Here is a 15,072-nt window from a genome sequence, read left to right as displayed (position 1 = left end):
CTATAACAATGGAGCAAAATGGCACCTTTTCCTTGTGGATTTTGGGTAAACCATATCATCTCAGCGAAATGGCAGCACTGGGCCACAATTTTTTGATATCATCTTTGGACATCCAGCTCCTTTTTCAGGAGTGCAATTCTGTCATTTCATTAGCGGCATTCTTCACTTTTCAGTAAATTGAAGCATTAAGTAAGTAATCCATTTTACTTGCACAGTCCACCAAGTGATGATGACTATGCAATTCCTTTGTCTGCTAGGGAAACTACTATATCTTTATTTACTCTAATAGAATGAGTAACTGCCCTTTCCGCAGAATTGATATTATTCTTCGGCAGCAGCCTGGCATAACGTGTGATGCACCTCAAGCTTGATTTCTTCCATTCAATTCCCTGAGGAACTGAATACTACTTGTTCTACAGAACAGATAAATTTCTTGGGGAATTCTCTTCATAGTGGGAGAACAATTTAGGCCTTTCTCCATCATGGCCACAGTGATACCATCCAGTCCCATACACATAAGATTAATGATAGTCTGTCAATGAAAATCATCTAATATTGTGGAACATGAAAGAAGCTGCTCAAATTTTGAGGGTTGTCTGGTGATTGCACTCTTATGCACCCAGTCTGACACAACCTATGTGGCACCATCCATCTATTCCTAGGAAGCCATTGAAAGCAGTGCTTAAATTTCCAAATGCAAGAAAAATAAATCTTTAGAAATGATATCCAGTTGTCTAAGAGTGAAACAAATTTGCTTCCTTACCAGCACCAGCATTCATCTTGATAGTATTGACACGCCTGTTATTAATAAAATAAACAAATTGTGCAATAATACCTTCATTATAGCACCCTGGGAAGAAAATCGAGGCACACTTCTGTTTTCTCTTCTTCTTCAGAAGTTTATCAAACTTTCATTACCATGACCCTCTGCTCAGCTATAATGAGATGCTGGCTTCACTGGAGCATCATTTCAATGATGTTTAGCACTAACAACATCTCACCTGAAGATGATGGCCAGTTTCACCATCGAAATATTGTCTCAACTTGACTTGAAGATCTGGCTACAAACCCTGAGAAGAGAATCAAGTTATTTTGCCAGGAAAACTTACAAAATCACACGTGTGTCTTATTCGGAAGCCCCTTTGGAGATAATCATAAGCAGTTGCTTGAATAGAGAAAGTGTATATAGTCTGTGCAGAAGCTTAAATTGAAAAAGATTTGGGAAAGTAAACTTGTCATCAACCCAAATGTCAGTGTAAAAGTCAGTGCTGTACTAGGCTTGGTCCTATTAGAGGTACTATGCACTTTTCTTGCTCCAACCTTGCCAGTTTTAAGGGAATTTATAGTTTTATGTAGACTCTGAACCATTGTGCAATCAAATTATTAATCATTGACAGGGGCAGATGAAGTAACGAAAGTAGTAGTATTAAGACCTGCAGAAGATTAAACCTTGGACCTTTGAATATATAGCCCAATAGGTAGCCACCAAGCTATATGAAGAAGATACATGCAATCTATAGCAAAACAAACCTCATGTATGTAAATAGACGAGTGAAGCACAAAATATTTCATTACAGGGAGACAAAGTAGCTGTATTCTTGCAGCTTTTTAATTGAATTTTTCCATTGGCACAGAATATTTCATCAAATAAAAATATTACTGTTGGAAGGAAGAAAACTACTTTGTTATTTTTCCTGTGAGTGGTAACTGAAAGGAGAGCTTATCCATCACTACAAAGTAGGTGTCCCCTACCCAATAAGACCTCTCATCCAACAGCATAGTATGCTTTCATATAAATCTGTACATTATGTGGTACCAGGACTCAAATTTTATTGGCAGTGTTCTGCCATGCGAGCATCTGAGCACACAGCAGAAATCTCATAGCTATTATCATAAATTTTATCCATCATCCCTCTGACTTCGAACTGTCAGTACGGCTCATCTGAGATTGATGTACAACTGGAGGGATGGATGCTAGAGAATGCATTGATCAGTGTGTAATTATATGCCAAATTTGTTCAGCTATTTGTTATAGATTCCATTCCAGGTATTGAAAAAAATTTTAAGTTGATATTTACTGTGTGATGCACAGTTATCATCCACGATAGATGACTTACATTTGTATGCAGTAATTACTCAAGGGAAAGACTACCTTCTACATGTGAACTCTTCTTGTTTAAGGATCAGTTACTTGTGAAATTAGTGCCTTGTTATTGTCTTTGTGTGATTTACCTATTTTTTATTCTGTAGCGGTTCAGTGAAATATTAGTGTTTAATTAGTTGTTTTCCTCTTTCATAGAGGGACTTGACTTCTTCTACTCAACTGAAGGACATGCCCGAAAAATGATTGATTTCTTAACAACTGTGCTTCCCTGCAGGTATCAACACTCTAAGAAACTGATTTCTCATGATATACACAGTAATATCTACAACTACAAATTCACCTACAGGTTAGTTTGCTATTATTATCTTTGCATTATAAAATTAATAAGTATTAATTAAGCTATTCAGTGTCATTTTGACAACTTGGTGTTGCATATACAATTCATATTCACTAAGAAAAAGTATTCTAAGTGCATTGCAACTCCGGTAGTTGAAAATATAGTGGCTTGTTTATAAAAGGAAAGTTTGTAATACATTCATGATAAGTTTTGATTTATCAGTATATGCATTTAATGCACATATATTTGTTTCTAAGGTTGGAGACCTAATATAAGAAGAAGAAACGATATTGTAGTTTGGCATGATTTTACGTTTTCTGTAGTCATGCAAATTATTACACATAATTTTTAATAGTGAGATGTGTCACTTATGAATGGTTACCTAAATGGAGATAGTTTCAATGGAAAATGAACAATTTGATTGAACACCTCTTTCAAAAATGTTTTATAAGCTCAAATAGCAGTGACTACATAATTTCACTTAAGTTTTAACTGCAAAAAAAAAAAAAAAAGCTTAAAATGCATGCAAGTTGATAAGCAATACTAGTAGTAAACATATGCAAGTCAATTTGTAAATGTAAGGCAATGGCTCTGTGATTGTGTCCTGAAATTCAGTGCAGAGGATACCAGGTGAGTTCCCACATCATTTCTTGGAATTTTGTTCCCCATGTGTCACTCGTTTCACCTGTGGAAATGTATGTCAATATGCAAAATGGTGAGCTATTTAAGTTTTGGGACTCAGAGTAAATTAAATTGTGCAGCAGTTATTATAGCTACATCATTTCACTTATTAAAATCTGTAAATGAACAAGAATGTAATGAACAATTTAGGAAAAGACAGATTAATACTTATCTTAAAGAAGACCTGTCAAATTGCAGACAGTCACAATTAAGAGACACTCCATAAAGCTTTCGGCCACAGTCTTATTCATTAAAACACACACACACACACACACACACACACACACACACACACACACACACACACACAGAGAGAGAGAGAGAGAGAGAGAGAGAGAGAGAGAGAGAGAGAGTCAAGCACACCTCGCACACACGACCGCCAACTCCAGCGTCTTGGACCGGAATGCAACATCACATGGGATGCAAGCAGCAGTCTGGAGGAGGTGGAGAAGGGGAAGGGATAATAGTGTATGGGTGGGGAGAGGGATGAATGCTGTCTGATTCTTCGTGCGGCACAGACAGTGTTTGTCTCTCTCCCCACCCATACACTATTGTTCCTTCCCCTTCTCCACCCCATCCAGATTGTTGCTTGCATCCTGAGCAATGTTGCATTCTGGCCCAAGATGCTGGAGTTGGCGGTCTTGTGTGTGTGTGTGTGTGTGTGTGTGTGTGTGTGTGTGGCCGAAAACTTTGAGTGTCTTTAATTGGGCCTGTCTGTAACTTAATGTGTCTTCTTTATGGTAGGTAGCAATCTGTCATTTCCTACATTGTTGGTATTCCTACCTGGTGTTTCCATTGTTCAAGAATGTTATGAATAATATTGTAAACTATATTTTACAAAGCAAATTCGTTTCAGTTTACTCAACTGTTTTAAAATGTATACAGACCTCTGCATATATATTCAGGATGAAAACGTACATTGTCGTCATATAAGTTGGAAATAGGAATAAATTTTGGCTTTTGACCTGCAATTAGATTTTGCCCATTTTTCATAATAGTAGACCAGACAAAATTACCACTTCCAGTTTTATACATTCAACCTTGAAAAGTTTTGATACTATTTTCGGTCAAGTTCACACAACATTTGTACTGTAATTACATAGATGAAATGTAGTGATTGTAAAGTGCATCTTAAAGCTATACTCTGTCTTGCGCAAATGCATTCTTGTCATTTTCTTAATAGTGATGTAACATATTTTCAAATATTTCCAGTCATGATTTGTCACCTTTTCTTTGTTGGCCATATTAACTTTATCAGATTTTTGTCTTCTGTTATGTCTTTATGCAAATTCAATATGATTTCCAGCGTAAAATTTTTTCCAGATGGTGAGAAGTTTGAAGATTGCAGCTTTTCTGCCTACTTTCCTCCATCTTTAGAAAATGACACCTCCAATAATAAGTACTGTGTATCTACAATGTATGATTACTATCTCCAGTATTACTATCTGCAGTTGAAGCACAGTAATCTTGTTGATAGCTGATTGTACCGGTACAGCCAAGCGTGTTTCATGCTAATTTAAATAAACACCATACTTCCTTCGATGTATCCAAGTTTAGTGTTACACAGTAGAATGGGGTCCTGAACAGAGTCCAATTTCGGAGCTAAGGTCAAAATGTACTTCCAGTCAGAAGTACATACAATCGGTCCTTGATGTTTTGCTTGTAAGTTTTCAGTATAAAACAAAGTGGAACATATTTTCAAACTGATTTCTTTTTATTTTAGTGTGGAAATAGTACCTCTATCAAAGGACAGTGTGGTATGCTTGCCAAAAAAGTTGACCCATCAGTTAGGAGGCATCAGCCCTATTTGCCTCATATACCGAGTGACTAACTCCATCCACATTATTGATCCTTCTACTGCACAGAGTAAGTTTTTGATGTCTGTCATCTTTGAGTGAATGTCCCATACATTGTCGTTGTAGTAAGGATTTTGATATCTTTAGATTGAAAATATAATAAATTTTCCATTAATATCATAATTCTCAGTTTGGTTTTACCAGATCTTTATTTTTTCTAAAATGGCTCCTTACAATGTGGTTTGCAAAAATAATGATTGTTATTATATTTTAGTTGCTGAATTGAGTAGTACAAACTTCTGGCGACACCCATTTAACAGTGTCTGCAATCCAAAACAACTTGCAGAATATATCGTAATGGATGTGGATATAATAAGAGACAAAGACCGGAAAGTTTTCCCAGGGCAAGGAGCAATATCAAACAAGGTAAGCCTATTAAAAGGGGAAATCAAAAAGTTGCGGAATTTATCCATTTTGTTGCTAGATTTTTTAAAAGAGGGAAATAACCTGCATTTTCTTTCCCTCACAGACAATTCGCACGAAAACAGTGAAACTTGTCACTTCTTGATGTAATCTCACAACGACGACACCTTGATTGCACAGCTGCAGTGAATGCTTCTTTACAAAGTCTTGTTTGACCATTGGCAATGAGTATGTGTGCTTCCATTGAGCTGACTGGTTCTTTGTTTCAAGACTGAAAACTGGCATCTATGTCTCAAACATTATCACATTCGATGAAAAGAAAGTCCCGTTCAAGCCGTCAACATTGCCTGGCAACATGAATGATTGTCAGCAAACATGGCACCCAAGTGCAAGACACTTTTTGCATTTTCAGACTTTCGTACGGGATTATGGTGCACACACACTATGGAAATGCCAGTTTTGGAAGTGATGTGTTCCACACTCATTCTGTGGTTATCCAAAACAGCTTTTTGCACTCACTTGATCATTTCCTCAGACACAGCTTGTGCAAGGCTGAGATTTTCTTGGTTTGTTGTCACATGACGTTCTGCCTCCTTTGAACTGTTGCACCCATGAATGCAAATTAGACACATCCATGACACTATCACCACACATCTCACTCAGCTGTGGGTGAATTTCATTTGGTGGCACACCATGCACATGGGGAAAGTTAATGATTACTCGTTGTTCTTGCAATTAAAACATCGCCATTTTCAATATCAAGAACAGTCCTCAAGCTTGACATTACTGTTGTAGCTGTGTATGCCGTACAATGCTGCCATCTCTGTTACACATTCATGACAAGTTCACACACATTTTGAAATAAACTACACATTTCTATCTGCTTGCAGTCCTGAGAAAAGAAGTTGTAGGTGTTACAACTTGAACGCATCTTGTAACTTATAAGTTTACAGTCATTCATTGGTTGGGAAAAGGTTTCCACAATATAACCTGTCTGTGAAAAGGGTACCACAATCTGGGGAAACTGGTGTTGACTAGTTGACTTGACTGTCATTAAATTAGATAGATCTGTCCTACACTTAAAAGGGCAAAAAGTGAGGAAAATTATTGTGTAAACAGGTTTTATATAAGAGTTAGTCAGTGTTTTGAAATATAAATCTCATATGTTGCCATTTTATTTTATTTTCTATTAAAATTGAATACTGACTGAGTGGAGATGTAACTTTTATTTTAGTTGTATGGTTGACCATAACTTGAGAAAATTGGGCTCTTAAGGCAGAGAGGTAACTAAGAAGTAATTGTATTTGCTGACTGTATTTCAAGGCTGCTCCATGCTGTGCTCCAGTTGTGTGTATTGGAGAGTAGTGTCATAGTTCAGTGTTAAGGAAAGTGAATCTGAGGTTACATAAAAGGAGGTGATTTCTATAAGGAAGCTGAAAAGACATGAAGTAAAATTACAGAATTGTTGATGGATTATGGTTTGTATTTGTTTTACCTCAAGTATATTGGGGGAGGGGGGGGGGCAATAATTCTTAAAGCCTTTATTAATGACCAATTCTACAGCCAATACAACACTGTACTATATAATATATAATGAAACCAAGTCTACTTACTAAACAGTTGAAGACTTGATAGGCATACAGAAAAACTGTATGACTTGATTTCCAACATACGGCAGTAGTGGATTGGAAAGGTACAGAGGAAACGGGGAGTAGGTAAGATAGGAAAGTCCCTCAGGACCTGGATGGAAATGAGGTAGAGCATAATAGGGGTTTTGTACAAGTTTTTACAGGAGGCATTCTTTGAGCATGTTTAAGATTGCAGCTTTTCTCAATTCACTCTATGCTAATGTTACTTATGAATTTACTTATTCTTTTCACAATTGTTAATTGGCTTAGTGGCTCCACTCTGCCCTTGAATGACATAATCCTGTAGGTGGCAAATTAAATAAGTTGCCATCAACACGGTTGGTTTGAACTCTACAGTACTTTGCTAGGTGCAGTCCTAAAGGACTTGGTTCACACTGCCTTCCTATAGCCGTTGAACTAACCCATTCAGCCAGTTATAGGGGGTGTATAGTTTAATGTGGATTCTGAACCACCATGCAACTGAGCAACTTTCTCATTAAAAAACCTTGTAAGATGTGAATGGCATGGTAAGTGACAGATAAAAATCATACCACTGAGTCGCTGAGCCAATTAACAAATATGGGGGGGAGAACATTTACATGTAACATTAGCACTTTGTGATATTGATATGCTGATGTTTTACATAGTGCGAAACAATCTTACTTTGGGTAAGGTCTCCCTGTACCTTTCTGTGAAATGATAGTGTCAGTGTGATTCCATTTGTAAGTTCTCAGAAGGAACTAGAACTCTGGTGTGCATGTCCAAGTGCCATTTATTCACTGAGACTGGTGGCACAATATTTCAGCAACACGGGAAATTCTGTGATACTATTTGTTTAAATCGTCTTGTGGTATGCAGTCAGTATTATCACAAATATTAGGAAACAAGTGCGGTGGCATTGATTCCACAAAATTAGTGAATCATGAAAGAAAAACCTCAACAGTATTGCAAAAGACATGGTTGTTTGATGAGTTTTTGAGTGACAAAGAGGAGTGGTAGAATTTTTTAACCCCTGGGATTCTAAAATTTTCTTAATATGCCATTTAAGATAGGAGACAATAGCATTTAGTATAACTGATGTTAATGAAAAGAATGTAGATGACTTTTTTTTGTTAGTGAATAAGATGCAGCATTATTTGCTTTTAGGTTGATTTTGAAGTGAAAATTCATTCAAGCAACAACAATGAAAACAAATTGGAACCCTTAAAAGCTGCACAGAATCACTGTAATAGAATTAGAAGCAAAATGTTAGGAAATTAAATGACACTGTCAGGATACACAAAGATTCAACTGAAAGAGTATATATGTGAAGGGACATTTTACAAGATTACTGTCTCCGTATCACAGGTCAGAAATCACTTTTTAGCTCACTTTGAATGTTATCCAGAAGTAAATAATAGCAATTGCAGTTGGCAAACACACTGACAGAGTAACTTAGCATGAAACTTTTGTTGCATGCTGTGTTACAAATCAGGTTAAATGAACTGTGTACAGTTTACATACAAGTTTTCTACCATGGCTTGTATGACTTTCTTGCCATATAATTTGTAATTTAGTAGTTGAATATAAAGAGTGGATAGAAACAGTCTGAAAAACTTGTAAGGCTGTTTAATGGTGAGCTGCGCCAAGAAATAATTGTTAAGAAAAGAAATGTCCATATGTTGCACCATTTCTGAGTTTATTAGCATTGAAATTAGCCAATCAGGCCATTGGGCTTGCAAATTCAAGCAGCCTGCCAGACACAGTCAGTCAGTTTTTCTCATAGCGTAGGTGACATTGCACAAGACTGCTCAGCCCTTGGCTTTGGTTCAATCCTTACGACCATCCCATGTTCAGTTTTTGTGTCACTCTCTTGTTCAGTTTTAGGAAGCAAAACGAAAAACATATTTGATAACTCTGTCATGGGTGGGTCTCATTATTTTGCATGTGCGAGGCCCTGATTGGCTAACTTCAGTGCTAATTAACTTGGAAATAGCACAGTGAATCGATTTCTGTTTTTCGTTCTTTCTTTCTTTCTTTTACTTCTGAACACAGCTTACCCTGCAACACTTTACAAGCTTATGACTATTTCCATCATGTATAAATACTTGCAAAATAATGTTGAGGGAGCACAGTATAGTTAAGCATGCGCCAGATAGTCCGACAGTAAATATTGGTTGCTCCAAATATTTACTATTGTTGTTAAATGTGGTGATACAAAGTAGGATATATTGATGCCTGACTGTGGTGAGCAGTGATCTTGGGTGGGGCAGGTAGTGAAAGTAGAAGAGGTTGGAGGGGGGGGGGGGCATGGTAAGTGCTGTTTTGCTGCGTATGGGAGAGTCCAGGGGTGTGGTGAGAACTGGATAGTAGCCTCTTATGTGCAGCATTGTGAGGCTGTGGGAGGAGGAGGGGGCAGATAAGGGGTAAGGATTATGCTAGTAAGGCAACGGGCAGCTACAAACAGGGACTGACAGTAGTTTGAGTCCAGGATGAGGGCAGTTACTGGAACAAACAATACGTTCTATACCAGGGCTGGTGACACATGTCACTTGACAGCTAGCGTGTGGTTGGCTATACTGCGATTGCGAGGTTGCAATAGCTGCCACCGTACACACCGACAACTCCGAAGTATGTTTTGTAAATGTAAGCTACAATCAACATTTATACGTACATGCAACATAGTACGTTTTTCTAACAATGGAGAGAACGACAATGGAGACTAAGCATTTGATAGTATATGAAACCGGGAAATAGAAACAGCCGAAGTTAATGACAATATCTATGAATAGTCATTCCAAATTGTTACTGTAATAGCTGCATGTAAAACGTCATATAATAATGTAAACCTAAGCATACCAAATCGTACACTATCCACACTCATAGAAAGAAACAAAGCAAAACATGCATAGCCTACCCAATTGCAGAGAGAGAGAATTAATTCTGTATACATTTACACTCACCAACTTACAATGTCAATGGCACAGTTCCATCCATTTCTCCCTCACTATCTACAGAATCCACACCAAAACCATTGTCTTCATCATCAACAACAACAAGAGAAATCATTAATTGCTCGTTTTCATTTATTATGCCATCTACAGTCTTCCTTCTCTTATCAGTTTTGCAACATAGTAAACTTTTTTCCTCCATGAGGTAGCATCTACAGTAGCAAGACCTTCCCGTAGCAGTCTCTCCACTTCTGTTGTAGTAAAAGCTACTTCTAATGTACGCCTTGACTTCACTCCAAACCAATTCACTTGGATTAAAATGGCAGTGATAAGGCGGTAGCCTAATTACCAAGTGACCCTGTTCGCTTGCAATTTCACCTACAACATATTTAGGCGTCACAGGCTTATTTTGTTTCACGAGGGAGGGTAATAACAGCTTTGTCATGCTCATGTCCGCAGCAGTGTCTCTCGCCTGCAACCACCGCACCATAGTTACTTTACGGTCACTAGTGGTGGGGGTTTTGTCTTAAATCATCTCTCATTAATAAACAGTCACAACGCCCATATAGTACTGGGGACAGAAAGTTGGCTGAAACCAGACGTAAACAGTAATGAAATCCTAAACTCTGATTGGAATGTATACCGCAGAGACAGGCTGGACAGTTAAGGGGGAGGCGTGTTTATAGTGATAAGAAGTGCAATAGTATCGAAGGAAATTGACGGAGATCCGAAATGTGAAATGATTTGGGTGAAGGTCACGGTTAAAGCAGGCTCAGACATGGTAATTGGATGTCTCTATAGGCCCCCGGGCTCAGCAGCTGTTGTGGCTGAGCACCTGAAGAATAATTTGGAAAATATTTCGAGTAGATTTCCCCACCATGTTATAGTTCTGGGTGGAGATTTTAATTTGCCGGATATAGACTGGGAGACTCAAATGTTCATAACGGGTGGCAGGGACAAAGAATCCAGTGAAATTTTTTTAAGTGCTTTATCTGAAAACTACCTTGAGCAGTTAAATAGAGAACCGACTCGTCGCGATAACATATTAGACCTTCTGGTGACAAACAGACCCGAACTATTTGAAACAGTTAATGCAGAACAGGGAATCAGCGATCATAAAGCGGTTACTGCATCGATGATTTCAGCTGTAAATAGAAATATTAAGAAAGGTAGGAAGATTTTTCTGTTTAGCAAAAGTGACAAAAAGCAGATTACAGAGTACCTGACAGCTCAACACAAAAGTTTTGTCTCAAGTACAGATAGTGTTGAGGATCAGTGGACAAAGTTCAAAACCATCGTACAATATGCGTTAGATGAGTATGTGCCAAGCAAGATCGTAAGAGATGGAAAAGAGCCACCGTGGTACAACAACCGAGTTAGGAAACTGCTGTGGAAGCAAAGGGAACTTCACAGTAAACATAAACATAGCCAAAGCCTTGCAGACAAACAAAAATTACGCGAAGCGAAATGTAGTGTGAGGAGGGCTATGCGAGAGGCGTTCAGTGAATTCGAAAGTAAAATTCTATGTACTGACTTGGCAGAAAATCCTAAGAAATTTTGGTCTTATGTCAAAGCGGTAGGTGGATCAAAACAAAATGTCCAGACACTCTGCGACCAAAATGGTACTGAAACAGAGGATGACAGACTAAAGGCCGAAATACTAAATGTCTTTTTCCAAAGCTGTTTCACAGAGGAAGACTGCACTGTAGTTCCTTCTCTAGATTGTCGCACAGATGACAAAATGGTAGATATCGAAATAGACGACAGAGGTATAGAGAAACAATTAAAATCTCTCAAAAGAGGAAAGGCCGCTGGACCTGATGTGATACCAGTTCGATTTTACACAGAGTACGCGACGGAACTTGCCCCCCTTCTTGCAGCGGTGTACCGTAGGTCTCTAGAAGAGCGTAGTGTTCCAAAGGATTGGAAAAGGGCACAGGTCATCCCCGTTTTCAAGAAGGGACGTTGAACAGATGTGCAGAACTATAGACCTATATCTCTAACGTCGATCAGTTGTAGAATTTTGTAACACATATTATGTTAGAGTATAATGACTTTCCTGGAGACTAGAAATCTACTCTGTAGGAATCAGCATGGGTTTCGAGCTCGCGCTATTCGTCCACGAGACTCAGAGGGCCATAGACATGGGTTCACAGGTAGATGCCGTGTTTCTTGACTTCCGAAAGGTGTTCGATACAGTTCCCCACAGTCATATAATGAACAAAGTAAGAGTATATGGACTATAAGACCAATTGTGTGATTGGATTGACGAGTTCCTAGATAACAGAACGCAGCATGTCATTCTCAATGGACAGAAGTCTTCCGAAGTAAGAGTGATTTCAGGGGAGTGCCGCAGGGGAGTGTCATAGGACCGTTGCTATTCACAATATACATAAATGACCTGGTGGATGACATCGGAAGTTCACTGAGGCTTTTTGCAGATGATGCTGTGGTGTATCGAGAGGTTGTAACAATTGAAAATTGTACTGAAATGCAGGAGGATCTGCAGTGAATTGATGCATGGTGCAGGGAATGACAATTGAATCTCAATGTAGACAAGTGTAATGTGTTGTGAATACATAGAAAGATAGATCCCTTATCATTTAGCTACAAAATAGCAGGTCAGCAACTGGAAGCAGTTAATTCCATAAATTATCTGGAAGTACGCATTAGGAGTGATTTAAAATGGAATGATCATATAAAGTAGATCGTCGGTAAAGCTGATGCCAGACTGAGATTCATTGGAAGAATCCTAAGGAAATGCAATCCGAAAACAAAGGAAGTAGGTCACAGTACGCTTGTTCGCCCACTGCTTGAATACTGCTCAGTTGTGTGGGATCCGTACCAGACAGGGTTGATAGAAGAGATAGAGAAGATCCAATGGAGAGCAGCGCGCTTCATTACAGGATCATTTAGTAATCGCGAAAGCGTTACAGAGATGATAGATAACTTCCAGTGGAAGACTCTGCAGGAGAGACGCTCAGTAGCTCGGTACAGGCTTTTGTTAAAGTTTCGAGAACATACCTTCACCAAAGAGTCAAGCAGTATATTGCTCCCTCCTACGTATATCTCTCGAAGAGACCATGAGGATAAAATCAGAGAGGTTAGAGCCCACACAGAATCATACCGACAATCCTTCTTTCCACGAACAATACGAGACTGGAATAGAAGGGAGAACCGATAGAGGTACTCAAGGTACCCTCCGTCACACACCGTCAGGTGGCTTGCGGAGTATGGATGTAGCTGTAGATGTAGAATCATGAAATGGTACGATGCGTTGTCCATCAGAAACACTGTCGGAACACTAAACTGGGGGAACAAATTTTTAAACCACTGTAGAAATTGTGGGTAGTTCCTATCCTTATGATAGTCACCAGTTTTTTTCGATCGAAAAACTAAAAGTCCTCGAGGCACAAAGCCATTGGGAAGATCCTGCATGGGCCACAATTAATCGGGATCCTCTTCCTGCTGGCTGATGACTGCTGCTATTCAGAATATCATCTGTCCAGCGTTTCTCAACTAATTCTCCAGTGTTGACCCAGGTTTCGTCTAAACATATGACTAAGTGTGTCCTTTCTTACAATTTTGTGTAAGAAAATGGTACGAGCTGCACCGACATGAGCTTTTTCAAGTAACAGTTTTCATCCATCTAACTTTTTAAAACAGAAGCCCATACTTTTTCATATCATCTTAAGTGACGTTTCCCACCCCCCTGAGAAAAGTTCACTTTTTTTAAAGAAATTAGCAACTTCGCTATTGTGAGGTATTCTTTCCTTTTATAGTATCTGTATATGTGTTGAGGAATTGCATCGGATTGGAAAGAATCAATATCTGTAACAGGACGAGGCTGCTTTTTTTCTTGCCCAGAGTTCTTAAAAACACACTGTTTCTCACACAGGGTCTTTCGTCCACACTGTTTACCTCACTGTCTTCTAAGTCTTGAAGTAGCAGCCCATTCCTTATAACTGTTCTTTCACTGAGTTTTAGAGTTTTCGAGATATGCTCTAAAACTTCATCAGCAGGAATCGACGCATGCCCATGAACAGAAACAAATTCTTTTTCTTGCTGGTAAATCTCACGCTTCCTCCGTAGCAATTCCAAAGCCTGACTATTTAATGGCACTCCACGGCTCAACGGATTATCGCTTGGTGAACGACATTGTTTAACAAACAAAAACTGAAGTCGAGGCAGTAACACAACACAACAGCAGGTATTCGCGCACTCACATACAATGTTCACACTGAAGCCGGCAATGTGGTAGCATCGATGCCCGAACTGGCTTTTGTTCAGTGCTGTTATTGGTTCAGAAGATGCAGCGCCTACCGTCCCTCACTTGTTTGTTAGTTATACTACCAACTCTACTTCACTTGTGGAGTCACCTTATAGTGGCATGTTTCAGTGTCCTGGGTATAGAAAGTGTTTCCATCTGCTCAGTCCTGAAAAGCAGGTATTTTTGCGAAGAATCCAAATGACACAGGCTGTGTCAAGCACACCATGTTGGATGGCATGCTCATCGGCTGAGTGGGTCAACAGTCTCTCAGCCACAGTTTTACAGTGGCCATTTATCTGGACAGACAGCTCATTAGCGGTTGGACACTCCTAAACTATGACCAAGTGAGAGCTGAACACTCAGGTGATGAGCATACCACCCAACACAGTTTGGTTGATTGCTTCAAAGCCTGTGTAATCTGGATTCTTCCCACGAACACCGGCTTTTCTGAATTAAGCGAGTAAAAACTCTTTCTACACTGTATCATTCATTCCACCTTTCCCGGTGCACGTTCCTGCCTCATACATGCCTGCTATCTCCCCCTCCCCTCCCAGCCACACGCCCACCAGCCCAATGTGCACAGCTTCCTGATGCTACACTTAGCAGCCTACCACCCAGTCCTCACCACATCCCTGCACTCTCCCACAGCCACAACACCACCACCTTCCCCCACCCATACCCTGCTATCAATCCTCCTCCCTGCCCCAGGCCCCTTCTGTACCCCCACTATCCAACATAGCCAAGATACTGCAGTCGGGCTTTTATGCCCAGAGACAATAGTGGCGTGCGTGCGTGCGTGCGTGCGTGTGTGTGTGTGTGTGTGTGTGTGTGTGTGTTGTTTCTACGGCTGAGGAAAGACTTTGTTTACCCATAGATGTACTTTAACTGTACCTGGCTGCCACT

General features: G+C 39.4%; 1 protein-coding gene across 1 annotated transcript in view; it reads left to right on the top strand.

The window, feature by feature from the left end:
• LOC124776671 (60S ribosomal export protein NMD3) overlaps positions 1-15,072 on the top strand; it is an 89,611-nt gene that overhangs the window by 61,229 nt on the left and 13,310 nt on the right. The window contains exons 6-8 of the mRNA XM_047251774.1: positions 2,300-2,450; positions 4,846-4,988; positions 5,193-5,344. Of these exons, the coding sequence (XP_047107730.1) occupies positions 2,300-2,450; positions 4,846-4,988; positions 5,193-5,344 (446 nt within the window). The remainder of the gene's footprint in view (positions 1-2,299; positions 2,451-4,845; positions 4,989-5,192; positions 5,345-15,072) is intronic.

Source organism: Schistocerca piceifrons, chromosome 2 (assembly GCF_021461385.2).
Source record: "Schistocerca piceifrons isolate TAMUIC-IGC-003096 chromosome 2, iqSchPice1.1, whole genome shotgun sequence".
Classification (NCBI taxonomy): Eukaryota; Metazoa; Arthropoda; class Insecta; order Orthoptera; family Acrididae; genus Schistocerca; species Schistocerca piceifrons.
Note: the sequence above shows the minus strand (reverse complement) of the source record. Positions and strands in the feature narration are given on the sequence as shown.